At 34.3% G+C, this 15300-nt stretch overlaps 2 protein-coding genes across 7 annotated transcripts in view; both read right to left on the reverse strand.

The window, feature by feature from the left end:
* Positions 1-308: 308 nt before the first annotated feature.
* Positions 309-4092, reverse strand: LOC106665783 (catalase-like). Of its 3 annotated transcripts, none has more exons than XM_014392489.2 (11): positions 3942-4092; positions 3725-3786; positions 3457-3616; positions 3241-3382; positions 3025-3175; positions 2607-2786; positions 1258-1449; positions 1048-1200; positions 753-985; positions 563-695; positions 309-492 (listed from the first exon to the last, which is right to left on the reverse strand). In XM_014392489.2, the coding sequence occupies exons 1-11, from the start codon at positions 3997-3999 to the stop codon at positions 388-390; spliced, it is 1569 nt and encodes a 522-aa protein (XP_014247975.1). In that variant the 5' UTR covers positions 4000-4092; the 3' UTR covers positions 309-387. The 3 variants fall into 3 exon arrangements, with proteins under 3 accessions (XP_014247975.1, XP_014247974.1, XP_014247976.1); XM_014392488.2 differs by having other exon boundaries at positions 3445-3616; XM_014392490.2 differs by lacking the exon at positions 2607-2786 and having other exon boundaries at positions 3445-3616.
* A 3265-nt stretch (positions 4093-7357) lies between these two features.
* The window catches only part of LOC106665611 (mucin-5AC-like), a 31663-nt gene continuing 23720 nt past the window's right edge, over positions 7358-15300 (reverse strand). For 3 of the 4 annotated variants that reach the window (XM_014392114.2, XM_014392115.2, XM_024229366.1), the window contains 8 exons: positions 15140-15246; positions 12310-12379; positions 12154-12221; positions 10797-11774; positions 10527-10589; positions 10316-10441; positions 10085-10251; positions 7358-7704 (listed from right to left, as the gene is read on the reverse strand). In XM_014392114.2, coding sequence (XP_014247600.1) covers positions 7495-7704; positions 10085-10251; positions 10316-10441; positions 10527-10589; positions 10797-11774; positions 12154-12221; positions 12310-12379; positions 15140-15246 — 1789 coding nt within the window. In that variant the 3' untranslated portion in view covers positions 7358-7494. The remainder of the gene's footprint in view (positions 7705-10084; positions 10252-10315; positions 10442-10526; positions 10590-10796; positions 11775-12153; positions 12222-12309; positions 12380-15139; positions 15247-15300) is intronic. The other variant, XM_024229367.1, reaches the window with a different exon arrangement.

The raw sequence follows: 15300 nt of genomic DNA on the forward strand, positions 1-15300 counted from the left end.
TTTGGCCTGTTGGATGAGTTTTGGCTTCTTGAACTTCAGTTTCAAACATTAATTTTATTTAAAACCCACTAATGAAGATGGCAATAAGCAGAAATGCATCTGACAGACCAAAATGCTCAGAAAGGATCAAACTACAGGTCCATCACCAAGCAAACCTCACAATTTTCTGATGAAAATGCAGCTAAAAAAGACACAATAACTGACCATTAATAACATTTAAATTTAACTGGAGAATAGAAACAAAAAACTTTCAAACTAAAAAAAAAAAAAATCTTTCCCACCAATTGAACAGTATTTATTTATTTATAGATCCGTTAATAATAAATTATTTAAGGAAAAGCTGAGCTATGCATTTTTTAAAAATAATGTAAGTTTTATTGAGACAATCTATGCCAAAAGATATTTTAGTGGAAGACCAGCCTTAACTAAAGCAGTTGCCAACATTTCACCAAGTCTAGGGTAGGTACTGTTATAGAGCTGTACTGCCTTCATCTAAATTAATACAAAATAATTGTTATATAAGCTTAGCAAAACTTTATTCAATGCAATTATTAATTCCTACCTGAAGACTTGGATCAACTTGGTTCAAATTTGCTGCTAAATTCCCTACAATTCGAATATACTCTTCTGATGTGATATTGTAATCGTTGAACAATGCCGATAGGAAGGTTTGCCGCTGGTCACTGTTTTTGAACCTATAATTAAACAATTATGAGTAAAATTGAAATTAATGTGGCATTCAAGATAATTACTTGGCAATTACTCCTTGGGCAGAATAAGGAAGGATTGATATATGAGGGGAAGGAACAGGACCATTGAAGCTGTTTATAAAATAATTGACAGCGCCTCCTTGGTTACCCTTGTATCTATTCATACCATCTCTTTCATAATTGTGGACATCTAGTACAGGAGCATTTGCCATCAACAAATTACTATTGACACCAAGTCGGTACATTTGAGCATCGTTATAAGCAAATAATCTGCTCTAATTGGATAAATAAAATTTCAATTTTCTTTTAATTTGAATTTTTATCAATTAATCATTACTTGTAATATTCTGTCAACAGTTGGTTGAATACCAGGCACCATATTTGCAGGGTTGAAGGCGATATTTTCAACATCGACAAAGTAATTTGATGGGTTTTTGTTAAGTACAATTTTGCCGACGTTAAAAACTGAAAACATCCTCCGTGGCCATAGCTTAAAAGAACGGTTAAATTAGTATATAGATGAATAGTGATTGATAAAATAATTTACATTTGTTGGATCAAATATGTTGAAAGATGCTGAATGTGCATCTCTTTGTGTTGCTATGTGCACTTGTAATTCCCAAGAAGGAAAATTTCCCGCAAAGATATTGTTGTACAAATCAGATATGTAATAGTCGGGATTAGTGCCAGCTAAAGTCTGTGCTTCTTCATTGGTTATTGTTTCCAAACCTTGATTTGACTGAAACACAAATTTTGTGCATTATAAAGAGAGAGAGAAAAAATATCTCACAGGGATGATTTTTGTGAGAAAATTTCAATTTTTGGCTCTCCCTTCTATTCTCTATCCATTCTTCTAATACTTATTTTGCTCTTCCACACTCCTGGTAAAACAAATAAGCAATAAGTACACTTATGATACATTGTGTTGAGGTATTCGAAGGAACCTGTAGCCAGTTTGCCTATTCCCACTGGTTTAGTGTATCAGATACATTTTGGCATTTCACCATCTTTAATTGGATTAGTTCTGCAGATGACAAGTGCTGAATTCAGTGAGAATAAGCAGACCAGGATAATCAAAGAACAATTAAGCATACTGTAAAATGTTTGAAAGCCTATAGTTTGGTAATTTCTGATAGTTTGGTCTCCTATCCACACTGTTGAACTGACAGATGTGGATTTCACTTCTCACCTAGTAGGTTTGTGAACAGATCAAAACAGAGGATAGGCAGACCAAGATGATCAACCTGCTTCGCCACCCTACAGCCTACAAGAAGAAAGGTCACAATTTTTTATTACAGTTAGTCAAGGTAAAGTGGCTGCAGGTATTATTGCTCTAATTTCTGTTTATAGTAATGTTCAAAAAAAAGTAAACTGCATTTTTAGCATAGATATGTTTTGGGCTGGGTAAATAATTTTTTAGGTGTGGCCATTTTTGCTTCATCGATTTTGTGTTACCACGGAGTTTGCATGGGTTGGGTTAGATTAGGGTAGGTGAGGTTTAAGTTAAACTTAGGGTTAGGTAGGGTTATGGATAGATATGAATTAGGGTTGGGAATAGGCTAGTGTAGTTTAGGTAGAGTTAGGGTTGTGATTAGAATGGGCTCGGGATAGCGTTAGGTAGAGTTAGTTTAGATTTAGGGTTAGATGTAAGGTTATGATTAGGTATGACATATGGTTAGGGTAGGATGGGTTTTGGTATGGGTTATGGCTAGAGATGGGTTAGAGGTAAGGTTAGGGTTGGCTTAAGTTATTTTATTTGGTGCTGTTTCACCTCAACTAACTCTATAATAGATAATTGTCAATTCCAAAGGTTTTGTAACTCAACAATATAAATGGAAAACACTTATGTGATACAAAACATTATTAATAAAATGATTAAAGACCTGATTATCTTACAATTAAATAAAATCTTGCATAGAAAGTGTTGTTTTTGGAATTTATCAAAGAGTACGTGTTTGATGAGTAACCATTCATGTTTCTAAAACTGCGAGGAATCCCATAATCACTGTACAAGAACAAAGACAGTGGTATCGTTTCAGGGTTTTGAGTAAAGAAATTCCACTGAGCATTTAAATCCTACAAATAACTGTAAATTATCATTTGTATAATCAATAGTATTGTTAAATTTGATAAATTAAAAAAATGGCATTAATTATAATTTTATAGCATGACCATTTCTTTCTAGTCTATTAATTTAATAAATGTTTGAAATAAAAACAGAGAAGTAAATTTTTTAAGTAAAAGGTTCTTAAAATAGACACAATTTAACTTTAAAGTGATCAAGATTTTAAAAAATATATGTTCTATCTTGTACTGGCAAATTGGTTGCTGGGTTGGGCCTCAAAGCATGCACTAAATCATAGAATTTATAAGGGTCTCTGATGTAGAAAACTGGAAAGTTAATTGCCACTAAATCCCAGTTGCCTTCTTCAGTATAAAATTTAAACGCAAGACTGCCCAAATCCCTGGAAACAGAAATGTTAAAAACAATCTTTTTTTTTAAATTTTATAATTGAATAAACAGATTCACCTTAATGTATCAGGCCTCCCTGGGTCAGCATTCATTCTGGAAAACCTCGCTCTTACACCATACTTAATTTTGCTTCTGCTGAAGATTTTTGCGATTGAAAATCTTGAGAGATTTTGTGTAATTTCAATATAGCCGCTTGCTCCTTGAATGATTTCAATCCATTAATTCTATCAATTTTTTCAAATTAGTCCATCCCAAAAATACCTCCTCCTTTACCAAATATAATCCTTGAAGAAATCCTTTCTCTATTGAAAGCTTGCATTTGGTTGAAGAAATTTGAATCCTCAATCAAAAGAGGTCCTCGTGGACCTGCACTCAGAGAGTTGATTATATCGTCGATCAATATTCCTGAACTTGAAACTGCTTGTTGCGGTATCTTGAAAAAACAGCATAGTCAAAAAACAATTAATTGGTCAAGCGGACCACGAAAGTAGTGAATTAATAGTCAAAAAAGTTCAGTAGATTTATTGGTTTCAAAACTTACTCTTTGGTTTTTGGCATAATCAAGCAATTGCTCTGATGCTCCATCCATTGTAGAATTCCAGCCTATAAAACATTTGCAATAAGAATTATTTGAAGGATCAATTGTGCAATTAACAAAGATTTTGTATAAGTTAAATTGAAATTAAGTTTTAAAAAAAGTTCATTCTTATTATTGTAGGACAGATAATAAAATGATAATTTAGTGTTTTTATATTCACCTAACGTAAAAGATCCAAAAGGTAAAACAATTAAAATGTAATGCACTAGATTTCTCATGTTTCTTGGCTGAACAATACTTGTGTTCTGTTAGAAGTTAAACTTTTTTTACTTGTTCAGTTGCACAGGTGAAAAAATATATCAGCAAAACTCATAAACTAAAAAGAACTACTTTGACCTAGTTCAAATGACATCTATATATGTTTTTAAACATGTGTATATAAATTAAATAATAAACATTTAATTATTTATTTTCATTTGATAGCATTGTTGCACATAAAGAATTATTTATTAAATAGGCTGGATTTTTAATATTTGAGCAGTTATGAAAAAAGTTGTTATTGTTGCATAATGTTTTTGTTGATTATGTCATGATAATGTTAAAGATAAAATATGAAATTTAAGTTTTATGTAAAAAACAGTTTAGTTTTACAGAAAAAACTTAAAACTACATTAAAATTTATTTCAGATCATTAATTTTAAATTAGCCGAAACTGCTGGTATCCATTCATTAGATATCTTCTTGGGTGTCTGTTATTTAGTTTCTGATCATTTTTGTTTGTAAATTCTCATCATTTTGGTCATGATGCATTCCAGTTTCTTGCCATATTCAAGCTCGAAGCCGTCATAAAACGCTTCAACAGAAATTGGAATTTTTATTATTTTAAAATTGGCATCGACCCTAAACCACAACTGTGTCTCTATTGTACCCAACACCAGAAGAGGCAGCAGCTTCTCCCCTCACCCTGAAACACCCACCCCTACAATGCACTAATCCCATCCCTTATTTTATATGTACACAAAATCTTGAAATCTTCAATGGAGTTCAGCAATTTCTTGAACACAAATGACACCATCATAGACTTCCAGAGACCGCCACACCACAGTTGCAGCCAGTCTCCTCAAGATATTTTAGTCAATACTTAATTATTTTAGATCTCATACCCTACCTTCCTTAGGAATACCGCCAACACTTGCTACTTCTAGATTTGTTGCTGCAAGAAACCCCTGATAATTTTTTTTTAACAATATTTCTTTCTACAGAAAATTTTGGACGTCTAATACATAAATGTATTACCTTCAAAAGATCCTTTGTGATCTGAGCGCCTAAATTATGGTACTCCCTCCCCCTTTCATCATGCTGCCTCCTTTTCCTCCTTTATATCCCACCTGTACAATCACCTCCTCTCCCTCCAATCTGAAACCTTACGTTAATGTTTGGTATTTTTGTTTAATATTCTTGTTATTTTTTCTTATGGCTTACCTTACCTGTATACATTGTGCCAAAATTTTATTTCATTTTATTCTTAATTTCGTAGAAGGAACTTCCTTTATTTAGTTCATGTATGTTATTCTTAGGGGACTCCAGTCTCAGAATAAAGTTATTTTTCTTCTTTCTTCTTCTTAAATGCTTCATAGAGCATAACTTTGAACAATATGAGCAAATCTTGAAATTAACCTGATTTATTTTGGGTAAATATTGGTTGCAGAGAGCGTGGTTTGATCGTAGCCTTTAAATTGTTTTGTAGAACCAATAGTAAATTATTCCATTTTTAGATTTTTATCATCAGGGAGATAGATCCTGGTAATCATGTCTGTTGGTTGGGCTTGGCATGTCCTGGCCTTAGCTGCCTCATGAGCCTTTTCATTTCGAGATGAAGACAACCCCACTGTTTTGTCAAGACAGATAGCACTAATTGCACTAAGGGAGTCTCCATCGTCTCAAAAACACCCAAAGCATCTGACAAATTGTATTCAATTTTGCATTCATACACAACAGTGTGGCAGGAGCTTCCACAGACCCATTTTCATTATACATGGCGATGGCACTTGCCCCCTGACCAGTCTTAAGCTGGGTTTCTGTTGTGTGAAAAAATCACTCGTACAACTAGAGATGAGAACTACTTGAAAAATGCCATCTTGGGTTAACCATTTCTATGAGATGAAACATTTCACAACATAGAGGCGAAACAAGATGAGCCATCAGTTGTACTTTCTCTCTTGTTCTTGTTATGACGAGTTTTACCTTTCATCCCACAAAAATTGGTAGTTGTGATACATTCGTATAAGTCAAATGCAATCCTCCTGGTTCCACTCTCGTACTTGAGACAAGTGGGTTTATATGGAGAGAAACAACGTGATACACTTTGGTGCACTCTAAAACTCCAATACCAGTTGGCTCACCCTGAAACATCCTCCCACAAAGTTCTGCAGTTCTAGCTAGGTACCCACAATGTGAGACAAGTTTCGCAAAAGTGATTTTCACGCATTGGAAATCCAGCTAAGACCTACCAGAGAGACGAGGTAAGGTATGTAGATGTCTTGGCTAACATGGCAATATCATCCTGGAAGAGCATGGCCAGAAGAACCCAGGGTATGTCGGCCAGTTGCCCAGCTTAATATGTTTATCCTGATTCTCCCTTTGCCAAAGGGTATTCCCAGGAATTGCATCTAAGGATCAGATCTGTAAATGTGGCCCAGTTTGGCAAGGAAACTCGCTGGATAGTCAAGGGTAAGCTGCTGTCTATGAAGTTCAAGCGGCAGCACTCTTGTATATTAGTTTTACTTTTGAGTAGTACCGATTTTCGTTTGTATAACCTTATGCCATAAAATTAATCAAAGGACAGGACAAATAAAATTACAGTTGCATAAAATTTTATTTACGGGCAAATATCTTTCAAATGTATTTTCCAGACAACTTTAACTGAATTTTATAGGTAAAATCTTTTTAATTAATACTATCCGTTCTTAATAAACATCTACTCATACAAAAGTACATTTTTCATCCAAAGCATGATTACATTCACATAATACAATTACATAGATTTTTATGTAGGTAACAACTGTTATATTTATGTAATATAAGTTTAAATAATTTTCAAAGAATTGGGCTGATAAGTAGGCAACAATCACACTGCAAAATTGGTTTAATATCCTCATGAAAGAGTATGTCAAAAGAAACATGTTTTTGTTTATTATCATAGGAATAATGTCAAATTAAAAAAATTGAAAATAACAAAACTAGAGAATTTTTACATTATTCTACATTAAAATATGTTTACAAGAATTAAATTATCAAACAAATTTACAAATTTTTTTTAATGAAAAAAAATACAAAACTAATACTCAACAGCCAGATGAATAATATAAACTTTTACCCATAATAACATGCATTATTAATCCTTTTAAAATAAAATTACTACTTTTTTCTTTTAAAAAAGGACTTGTAAGCAAGCACTTTTCTTTCAATGAATTCAGTTTTTAACCCCATGATAGCCAACTGTGTGATACATTATCAAAAATAAAATTTTATTTTATAAATCTATATAAAACATANTCTCTCTCTCTCTCTCTCTCTCTCTCTCTCTCTCTTTATCTATATCTATCTGTCCATTCTCTCTGCCTGACTGTATATATATATACTACTGTACAAATGTATATTAAAAATAAATAAGAAATAACACCATCCTATTTATATCAAATACATACATTTGTCTATCAGTTATTAACAGAAAATAAAACCAAGTGAATTAATTCATTTGTTGAAGGAGGCGTTCATCTTAAAATTCTAAGTTTACCAGCGTTCGTTGCATATACAAATCCTTCGCCTGCAGTGGGTGCCCAACGAATACAATTCAAATTAAAATAATCCGTTATCTCTCTTGAAATTTCTAAATCTTTGACTAATGTGAGTATCCCTTTTGTACGGCCTGAAGGCTCTTCTTTTGAAGAAGAATCACTTTCTATTTTTTCCAATTTGTATATCTGAAATAGACAGAAAAAAGTGAGTTTTATCATGAAAACACCATACAAAAATAAATGGAAACGTTGTTTTTTTCCCACACACTTTAATTAGAAATAAACAAAGGATAGAATTCTTCTAATAAAAATAATAAACACCACAGGTGTATCTGTGAGTCAAATACAGGATATTTCAAGCACAATACTGGTTTCGCGTTAAACAGATGACTACATAAATCTCGGGCAGTATGTCAAGGAAGTATTAATCCATCAGATGCTCTTGTAATTCTGTCCTCCCAGAACTTCTCAGGTTTTTGAGCAATTAACTCTGCTGTTTTCTGCAAACTTCAAGTAAAGTCCTCCCAATAAATTAAGTTTCTCAGAGTCCAGAATAAGGGAAAATCTGAGGGTGTCAAGCAAATATGGTAATAGGTGAAGTAGCACATCCAAGCCAAACTCCAGTAATTTCTGGCGCATCTCTAGACATGTGGGGTATTAGCCAATTCTAGCTGTCAAGGTGATTTTAATCACTTCAAATGCAAGCAGGCTTGGTTGGACGAAAGAAGTTCATAATAAAGCACTCCCTTCCAATCCCAGCATTGAGTATTTGAGGAACCTGCAGCTGATTTGGTTAATAGAATTTTTGCATTTTACCATTTTCCAAAGTCTGTTTTGAAGCTACAAGTGCCGAATAAGCAGACCAGGACGACCAAAGCACAAATAAGTTTACTGTTATCACATTTGAAAACCCATAGTTTGGTCATTTCTGATCATTTTAGCGTGCTTATCCACACTGTTGGTCTGTCAAATGTGGTTTTGGCTTCTCACCTCGTAGTGGGTTTGTGGACAAACCAGAACCCAGAGGATAAGCAGACCAAGATGATCAACCTGTTTCACCTATTAGAAAAAAGTAAACTGCCTTTTTAGCAAGATATGTTTTAGGGCTGGGAATTGCGTCATCGATTTTGAGTAACCATGGAGTTTGCATAGGTTGGGTTAGGAATGGGTAGGTTAGGTTTAAGTTAGACTTAGGGTTAGGTAGGGTTACGGATAGAATCAATTAGGTTAGGGCTAGGAATAGGCTAGTTTAGCTTAGGCAGAGTTAGTGTTGTGATTAGGATGGGCTTAGGGTAGGGTTAGGTACAGTTAGTTTAGATTTAGGGTTAGGTAGGGTTATGGATAGATATTAATTAGGGTTAAGGTTGGGAATAGGCTAGTTTAGTTTAGGTAGAGTTAGAGTTGTGATTAGTATGGGCTCGGGATAGGGTTAGGTACAGTTAGTCCGACGATCCGGTCACGGTCCACAAACCTAACTGGCACTCATCTGCAAAGCCCCCATTTTTCAAATATACAACTGAGATGCTGATTTGCGATGTTGCCTTTCTACTCGACGCCTTACCAGAAGTAGAGAACCTGATGTGAGACATCTAGACTCAGCTATTCTCATGAGAGGGAGAGATGGTGAGAGGGGGAGAGAGAGAAAGAGAAAGAGAAAGAGAGAGAGAGAGAGAGAGAGAGAAAGAGAGAGAAAGAGAGAGAGAGAGAAAGAGAGAGGGGGGAGAGGGAGAGAGAGAGAGAGGGAGGGAGAGNGAGAGAGAGAGAGAGAGAGAGAGAGAGAGAGAGAGAGAGAGAGAGAGAGAGAGAGAGAGAGAGAGTAAAAATATTTTAGTTTTTCGACTATGTACTCGTGTGTATGTACATATGTGTGTAGAGTTAAACAAATTAGTAAACAGTATTTTTTGGAATTATATTTAAAATACACAATGACAACTTTTTGGGCCAAATAAATTTTCAATTTTTTTTCTCCCACCTTACATTTACTTAGTTTTGTTGTAATGTGAAATGTCTGAGGAATGTATTATCAAATTTTGAACGAAATTGGTGCAGCATAAAAATACGTAAGAGTGATTCAAAATGAACACTTTGAAATACAATGGATAAAGTGAGCAACACACCCGACACCACACAACATGATGAAGTGACCCAATGTCTTGTTTCGTTTTGGTTGGGTGTGCACATCTGTTCGATGTCAAACGCACACCATAGTCATACAGTGTGTATCACAAATCAGTTCAGCAATACTGTTTTGCTCTTAATGCATTATTATGAACAAATTTCGGCCAAACCTTCACAGTTTGGACAGTAGGGAAATTAGTTGCATCGCGTAGTGTAGAGTAGGTAGTGTTGCATCAGGCAGATGTGCACAGGGGTAATACAATCTTATGGAAAATTGGACATCAGATTGGCATCAGGTGTGTTCCCCGCTTAATACAAAATGCATCAGGCTGGGGGCATGGAAATGCGTTTTACCAACCAAAAATCAGTCCCAAAAAGGTTAAGAATAAATAATGAAGTATAATCACAAGACATTAATGAACAAAGATAAGTATTTCTCAATCTTTACCTGAGCAATTGTCTGTTTTTCACAGTGGAGAAAATTAATCCTCCTTGATGCAAGACCAACAATTAAGTGTTTAGTCGTCGGTGACAAACTGACAGATACTGCACTTTGATCAAAACTAGTTTTATACAGACACTGACCAAGGGTATTCCAATTCAAACTATAGATACCTGCAAAATTTCATATGATCTGTTGAATAACTTCAAAGATCTCTAGTCTAAAATATCAACTTACCTAGCATTGTAGAAACGTTAAACCTTTGCGCTGATAACAGAGTGACCAGAATTTTACCATCGTTGGAAATGTCTACACTTGCATCATTGTGAATTTTACATTCGCCGACCACCAAATTCTTGTCAGCTATAACATTTAAACATCATTTTTGAAATCTATCCACTACTCAAAGATGATTGAAGACATGTAATTTCAAGATAAAACAACTTACAATTATGGATTTCAGGTAGTGCAAAATTTGTAAAATCCCATGCTTGTATGCGATGGAGGGGAGCTGAAACACCATAAAACATAATATAAACACACTTCTTGATATAAAAATTAACTAAGTTATTTATCTCAATTGAATGAATTTTAATAAATTGAATCAATGTACAAAGGCTAGCATTTGCCTGGTGTAAACCTCTTTGCATTACAAATAAAAATTTAAAGTTTTAAAGAAAATTTTCAACAAAATCAACAAAAAAAAATTTCAACTGACCACTTAAGCTGATCATGATTTCGTTATCGACTATTTCGACAACATTATAATGCCTTGGGTGATTGTATCGAGGACGAAGGTGATGCGCAGACGGTGACACACTGTAAGTCCTATCACCATCTCTAATGAAAAAAGGACTGTTTCTTGAAGATACTATCAGAGGTCTTACTGCCCGAGGAGCAAAGAGTGAGTTTGTTGCAGGTAAATTAGAATCTGAAGAATCATCAAGTACTACTGGTTGATCATTTACTCTTAATACAGGCGGTGGCGCGATTCTCAAAAGATTGTCCCTTTCATTAGATGAGAGATTGCTGTGTCTTCTGTCAAATCCTGTCGTACGGAAAATGAAAGGATTACTCCTTGAAAGAGGATAAGGCGGAATCTCGGAAATATTGGTTCCTTGTGTGCGTATCTGGCTCAGCCTAACAGATTCATTGTTCCTGTCATTTATATTAATATCCTCTGCATTAACTCTATTTAGTGGATTCCTTGGATGGGAATTCACAGAAGGGATATCGGTGATTGAAAAACCATTAACTGTTATAAATGGGGGAGCTGTTCTTCTGCCAGTGTCATTTTCCCTTTCGTTTGATGGGAGATTGCTTTGTCTTCTGTCAAATCCTGTCATGCGGGAAAGAAAAGGATTACTCCTTGAAAGAGGATCAGACAGAATCTCATAATTATTGTTTCCTCTTGTGCAAGTTTGGCTCATTCTAACAGATTCATTGTTCCTGTCATTTAGATTAATATCTTCTGCATTAACTCTATTTGGTGGATTCCTTGGAGGGGAATTCACAGAAGGAATATCAGTGATTGGAAGACCATTTAATGTTATAAGCGGTGGAGCTGTTCTGCCGGTGTCATTTACATTAGATCCACAATTCCCTCTGATGGATATAATATTTTCACCATTTCCACTATTGCCTCCATTGCTTTCTGCACCCTCTTGATTATCACTGCCACCTTGCACAGCACCACCTGCACCAACCAACATCACTCAATGTCACACTACTCATCAAAATAGTGTACACATTGACCCTAGAGTAGAGTAAAGTGAAGTGGTCATACCGTCAAAGAATTGTTCTTTTTTTCTTTAATTAACAAACCTCCTAGGTCTCTGTATACACTATTCAATAATACCATGAAAAAATCTTATAATCTAATAGTAGCATGATAAACTTTTCTTACTTAAGAAAATATCATGCACGTCATTAAAAATTAATTAATTTAAAAAAAAAAGAGATATGCACCATAAACAATAGTCTCAAAGCCTTTGTAAATAATAAAACCTTGACATTTTAATTTATTACTACAAAAGCTAGTCAATTTTAGTCAAGCAATAAAATGAATTAATTACCTGATGGAGATCCACCTCGAAGCAAACCTTGGAAGTCTTGTATCTCAGCCAGTCTTAGATGTTGTCTTCTGAAATATGCAAACTTCTTTTGTACACTGTTCAACATTAATAAGTCCATTTTTCTATTCAATATTAATAAATATTTCTATACCATACCTTGCTCTGTCTAAGTGTGCAAGAAGAACTCTACAAAGATTTATTGCTATACCAAGTAATTCTATCAGGCCTGCAAAATAAAAAAGTGTAATTAGTTTTGTTCTCAGCAGACTTAACAATGCTGTAATTAAATAAAACTATTAAAAACATATTAACCTTCAACACACATGTGTGTCAATAGAAATTATGAATGATGGAGTGGGTGTGGAGTTTAATCCTTTTTAAAAAGATGGTTCCTACTCACAGTAAGTTGTTTCGCAACAATCCGGATTGCGAGCCCTTTAGCTCATCATCAGGTTGAAGAGTTTCTACAAACATGTCTTTTGCCATGAATTGCAAATGTGAACCCGCTGATACCCCCGCCAACGCGACTTCCAATGAGGAGCTGATTTTTTTAATGGCGCTCAATTTGAACGTGCGAAAAACGGGAATTATAACACAAATAATTATTGTAATAGTAAATACTGTAAGAAATTAATTATAAATTATTGATTAAAGATAAAAGATTTAAAAAAATTAGAATAATACCTTATAAAAATAATAATTTTAATTATTTGGATGTTTAATATTATTTATGTACATATTTAAAATGGGAGGTAGATCAAAATCTGTTATATTATTAATGCATTTATCCCCATTATGCATTTTTTGATTTCAAATTTCAAAATGTAAAATTGAACATGGTGATAAATACAAGTTATCGGATATTATCAGATTGCAATGCTAAGATGCAGGTGGCATTCTCAGAATTGCAATCAGCACTCTCTCCCACCAGGGAAACGTAATTGTTTATAATTTAAAATGTAAGAACATTCCTTGCCTAGAAACCAGTGGTCACATCATTGTAATTGGTAAACTTAATTATTCTTTGTCAACTGTATTTCGCAAATAAAGTTTTTAAAAAGGAATCAACCAGCGAAGTTGACTTAATTTACATTAATAACTAAAATAAATTAAACTAATAATTAATAACATTAACAACTGCAAAATAACAGATTTTGATCTACCTCCCATTTTAAATATGTACATAAATAATATTAAACGTCCAAATAATTAAAGTTATTATTTTAATTGTTATTATTTTTATAACAATTTAATAATATTAAGGTACAATTCTAATTTTTTAATCTTTTATCTTTAATCACTAATTTATAATTAATTTCTTACAGTTTTACTATAATAATTGTTATTTGTGTGTGTGTGTGTGTGTGTGTGTGTGTGTGTGTGTGTGTGTTGAGAGTGCCCTGTAGCAGGCACTCTCGACATGACACGCAAGAAGGGCACAATTACAGAGAAGACAAACACTTTGAGCCCTGAAGATGATCTCAATAAAGATCAAAACGTTGGCATGATAAAGAAAATGTTTTTCTGAAACCTACATCACACCAGACCGCATCTCACGATTTCTAAATAAATATTGTTATTTGTGTTATAATTCTCGTTTTTCGCGTTCAAATTGAGCACCATTAAAAAACCAGCTCCTCATTGGAACGTCGCGTTGGCGGGGGTATCAGCAGGTTCACTTTGGCAATTCATGTCAAGAGATGTGTTTGTCAACCTGATGATGAGCTAAAGGGCTCGAAATGCGGATTGTTGCGAAACAACTTACTGTGAGAAAGAACCATCTTTTTAAAAAGGATTTCACAGGTATGTCTGTGAGTCACATACAGGATATTTTATAACTAGTTTTGGCACAACTATTAATTTCAATATTTTGATAGTTCTGAGTGACAGAAGCACCCATTTTTGAAATTTGTCTTTACATATTTTTGGATTAGGAAGTTTTCATTCACTATCTTTCCAACTTGGGAAATAGCTAATTATTTCATTTGCTTTCATTGATTAACATAACATTAAGCGGACACCCTTGCAAAGAAAGGCGCTGCCACACCGCTGATAGGACTCGAACCCTTCTGTGGCATAGGAATCCACACTATTAACAAATATCTCAGACAGAAGGACAAAAAGAAAATGAAGGAACAATGGAATTCACTCATTGGACATAGACAATCCAAGAATCTTCTAACTAATTTTGGTAAGAAAAAAAGCACAGAATGTGTCAAAGAAAGCAGGAACAGACTGCGAATCCTAACAAGATTCCTAACAGGACACTGTAGATTAAATGGACACTTAAAGAAAATTGGAACAATCCAAGATGGCACATGCAGATTCTGCAAGGAGGCAGAAGAGACACAAACACATTTACTAACAAACTGCGGAGCTACATTAGCCTGCAGGAGGATATGTTTTGGGATGTATAATGTGACCATAGAAGAGCTTCAACCACTGAAACCAGGCCTATTAATCAAATTTCTTGATGAAATAGGACTCACCGATGTGCTTTAGGCAGAGTACGGGGGATACAATAGCCCTTAAAGGGCGCAGCATACTATACCCTGAAAATTACATCTATCTATCTAACATAACATTAACATTTACACTTTTTTTTTTTTTTTATTGGCCTTATGATCTTGCATATTAGCCATGGTACGAATTCTTTGTGTGTTCAAATTGGGGGTTATCGGGGAAAAAAGGGCCAGAGGAATCGAATCGAACCCACGACCGCGGCGTGAGAGTCTCTCATGCTAACCACTCGGCTACCGCGGTCCCCATTTACACTTTTAAAAGTTGAAAAATTAGTAAATACTGAATAACAAATTGTTAGGTAAACTGTGTTTAACAAATGCTTAAATGTTTCAGAGACACACATGTGGACTGTACAAATAAATAACAATCTCTGGCATTAAGGGTTGGTTACTTATGTTTAGTCTAATTGCATTTTTAAAAAATTGAATTTTAATCAACTAATATGACTATTGCAACAAATTACTTGAAATTCTTTGGTTGAGCGTTTCCATACGATCGTCTGAACTTGATGGGCCTTGATCATTTTCAAAAAACTGCGTCAAGCCCCCCACCATAAGAGGTATCACATGTCTGGAAAAGGGAGTCATGACAAATTCTTCGCATGTAATTATAAACATTTTTTGG

The sequence above is a fragment of the Cimex lectularius genome, unplaced genomic scaffold (assembly GCF_000648675.2).
Source record: "Cimex lectularius strain Harlan isolate CLEC.00 unplaced genomic scaffold, Clec_2.1 scaffold355, whole genome shotgun sequence".
Lineage (NCBI taxonomy): Eukaryota > Metazoa > Arthropoda > Insecta > Hemiptera > Cimicidae > Cimex > Cimex lectularius.

What these genes read in the sequence shown, in the direction of transcription:
- LOC106665783 (XM_014392488.2), bottom strand. Translation starts at nt 3,999, where the DNA reads ATGAGAAATCTAGTGCATTACATTTTAATTGTTTTACCTTTTGGATCT. An exon ending in GGGAGGCCTGATACATTAAG is followed by an intron (nt 3,176 to 3,240) that starts GTGAATCTGTTT and finishes TTCTGTTTCCAG; the next exon opens with GGATTTGGGCAGTCTTGCGT. An exon ending in GCCCAAGGAGTAATTGCCAA is followed by an intron (nt 696 to 752) that starts GTAATTATCTTG and finishes GTTTAATTATAG; the next exon opens with GTTCAAAAACAGTGACCAGC.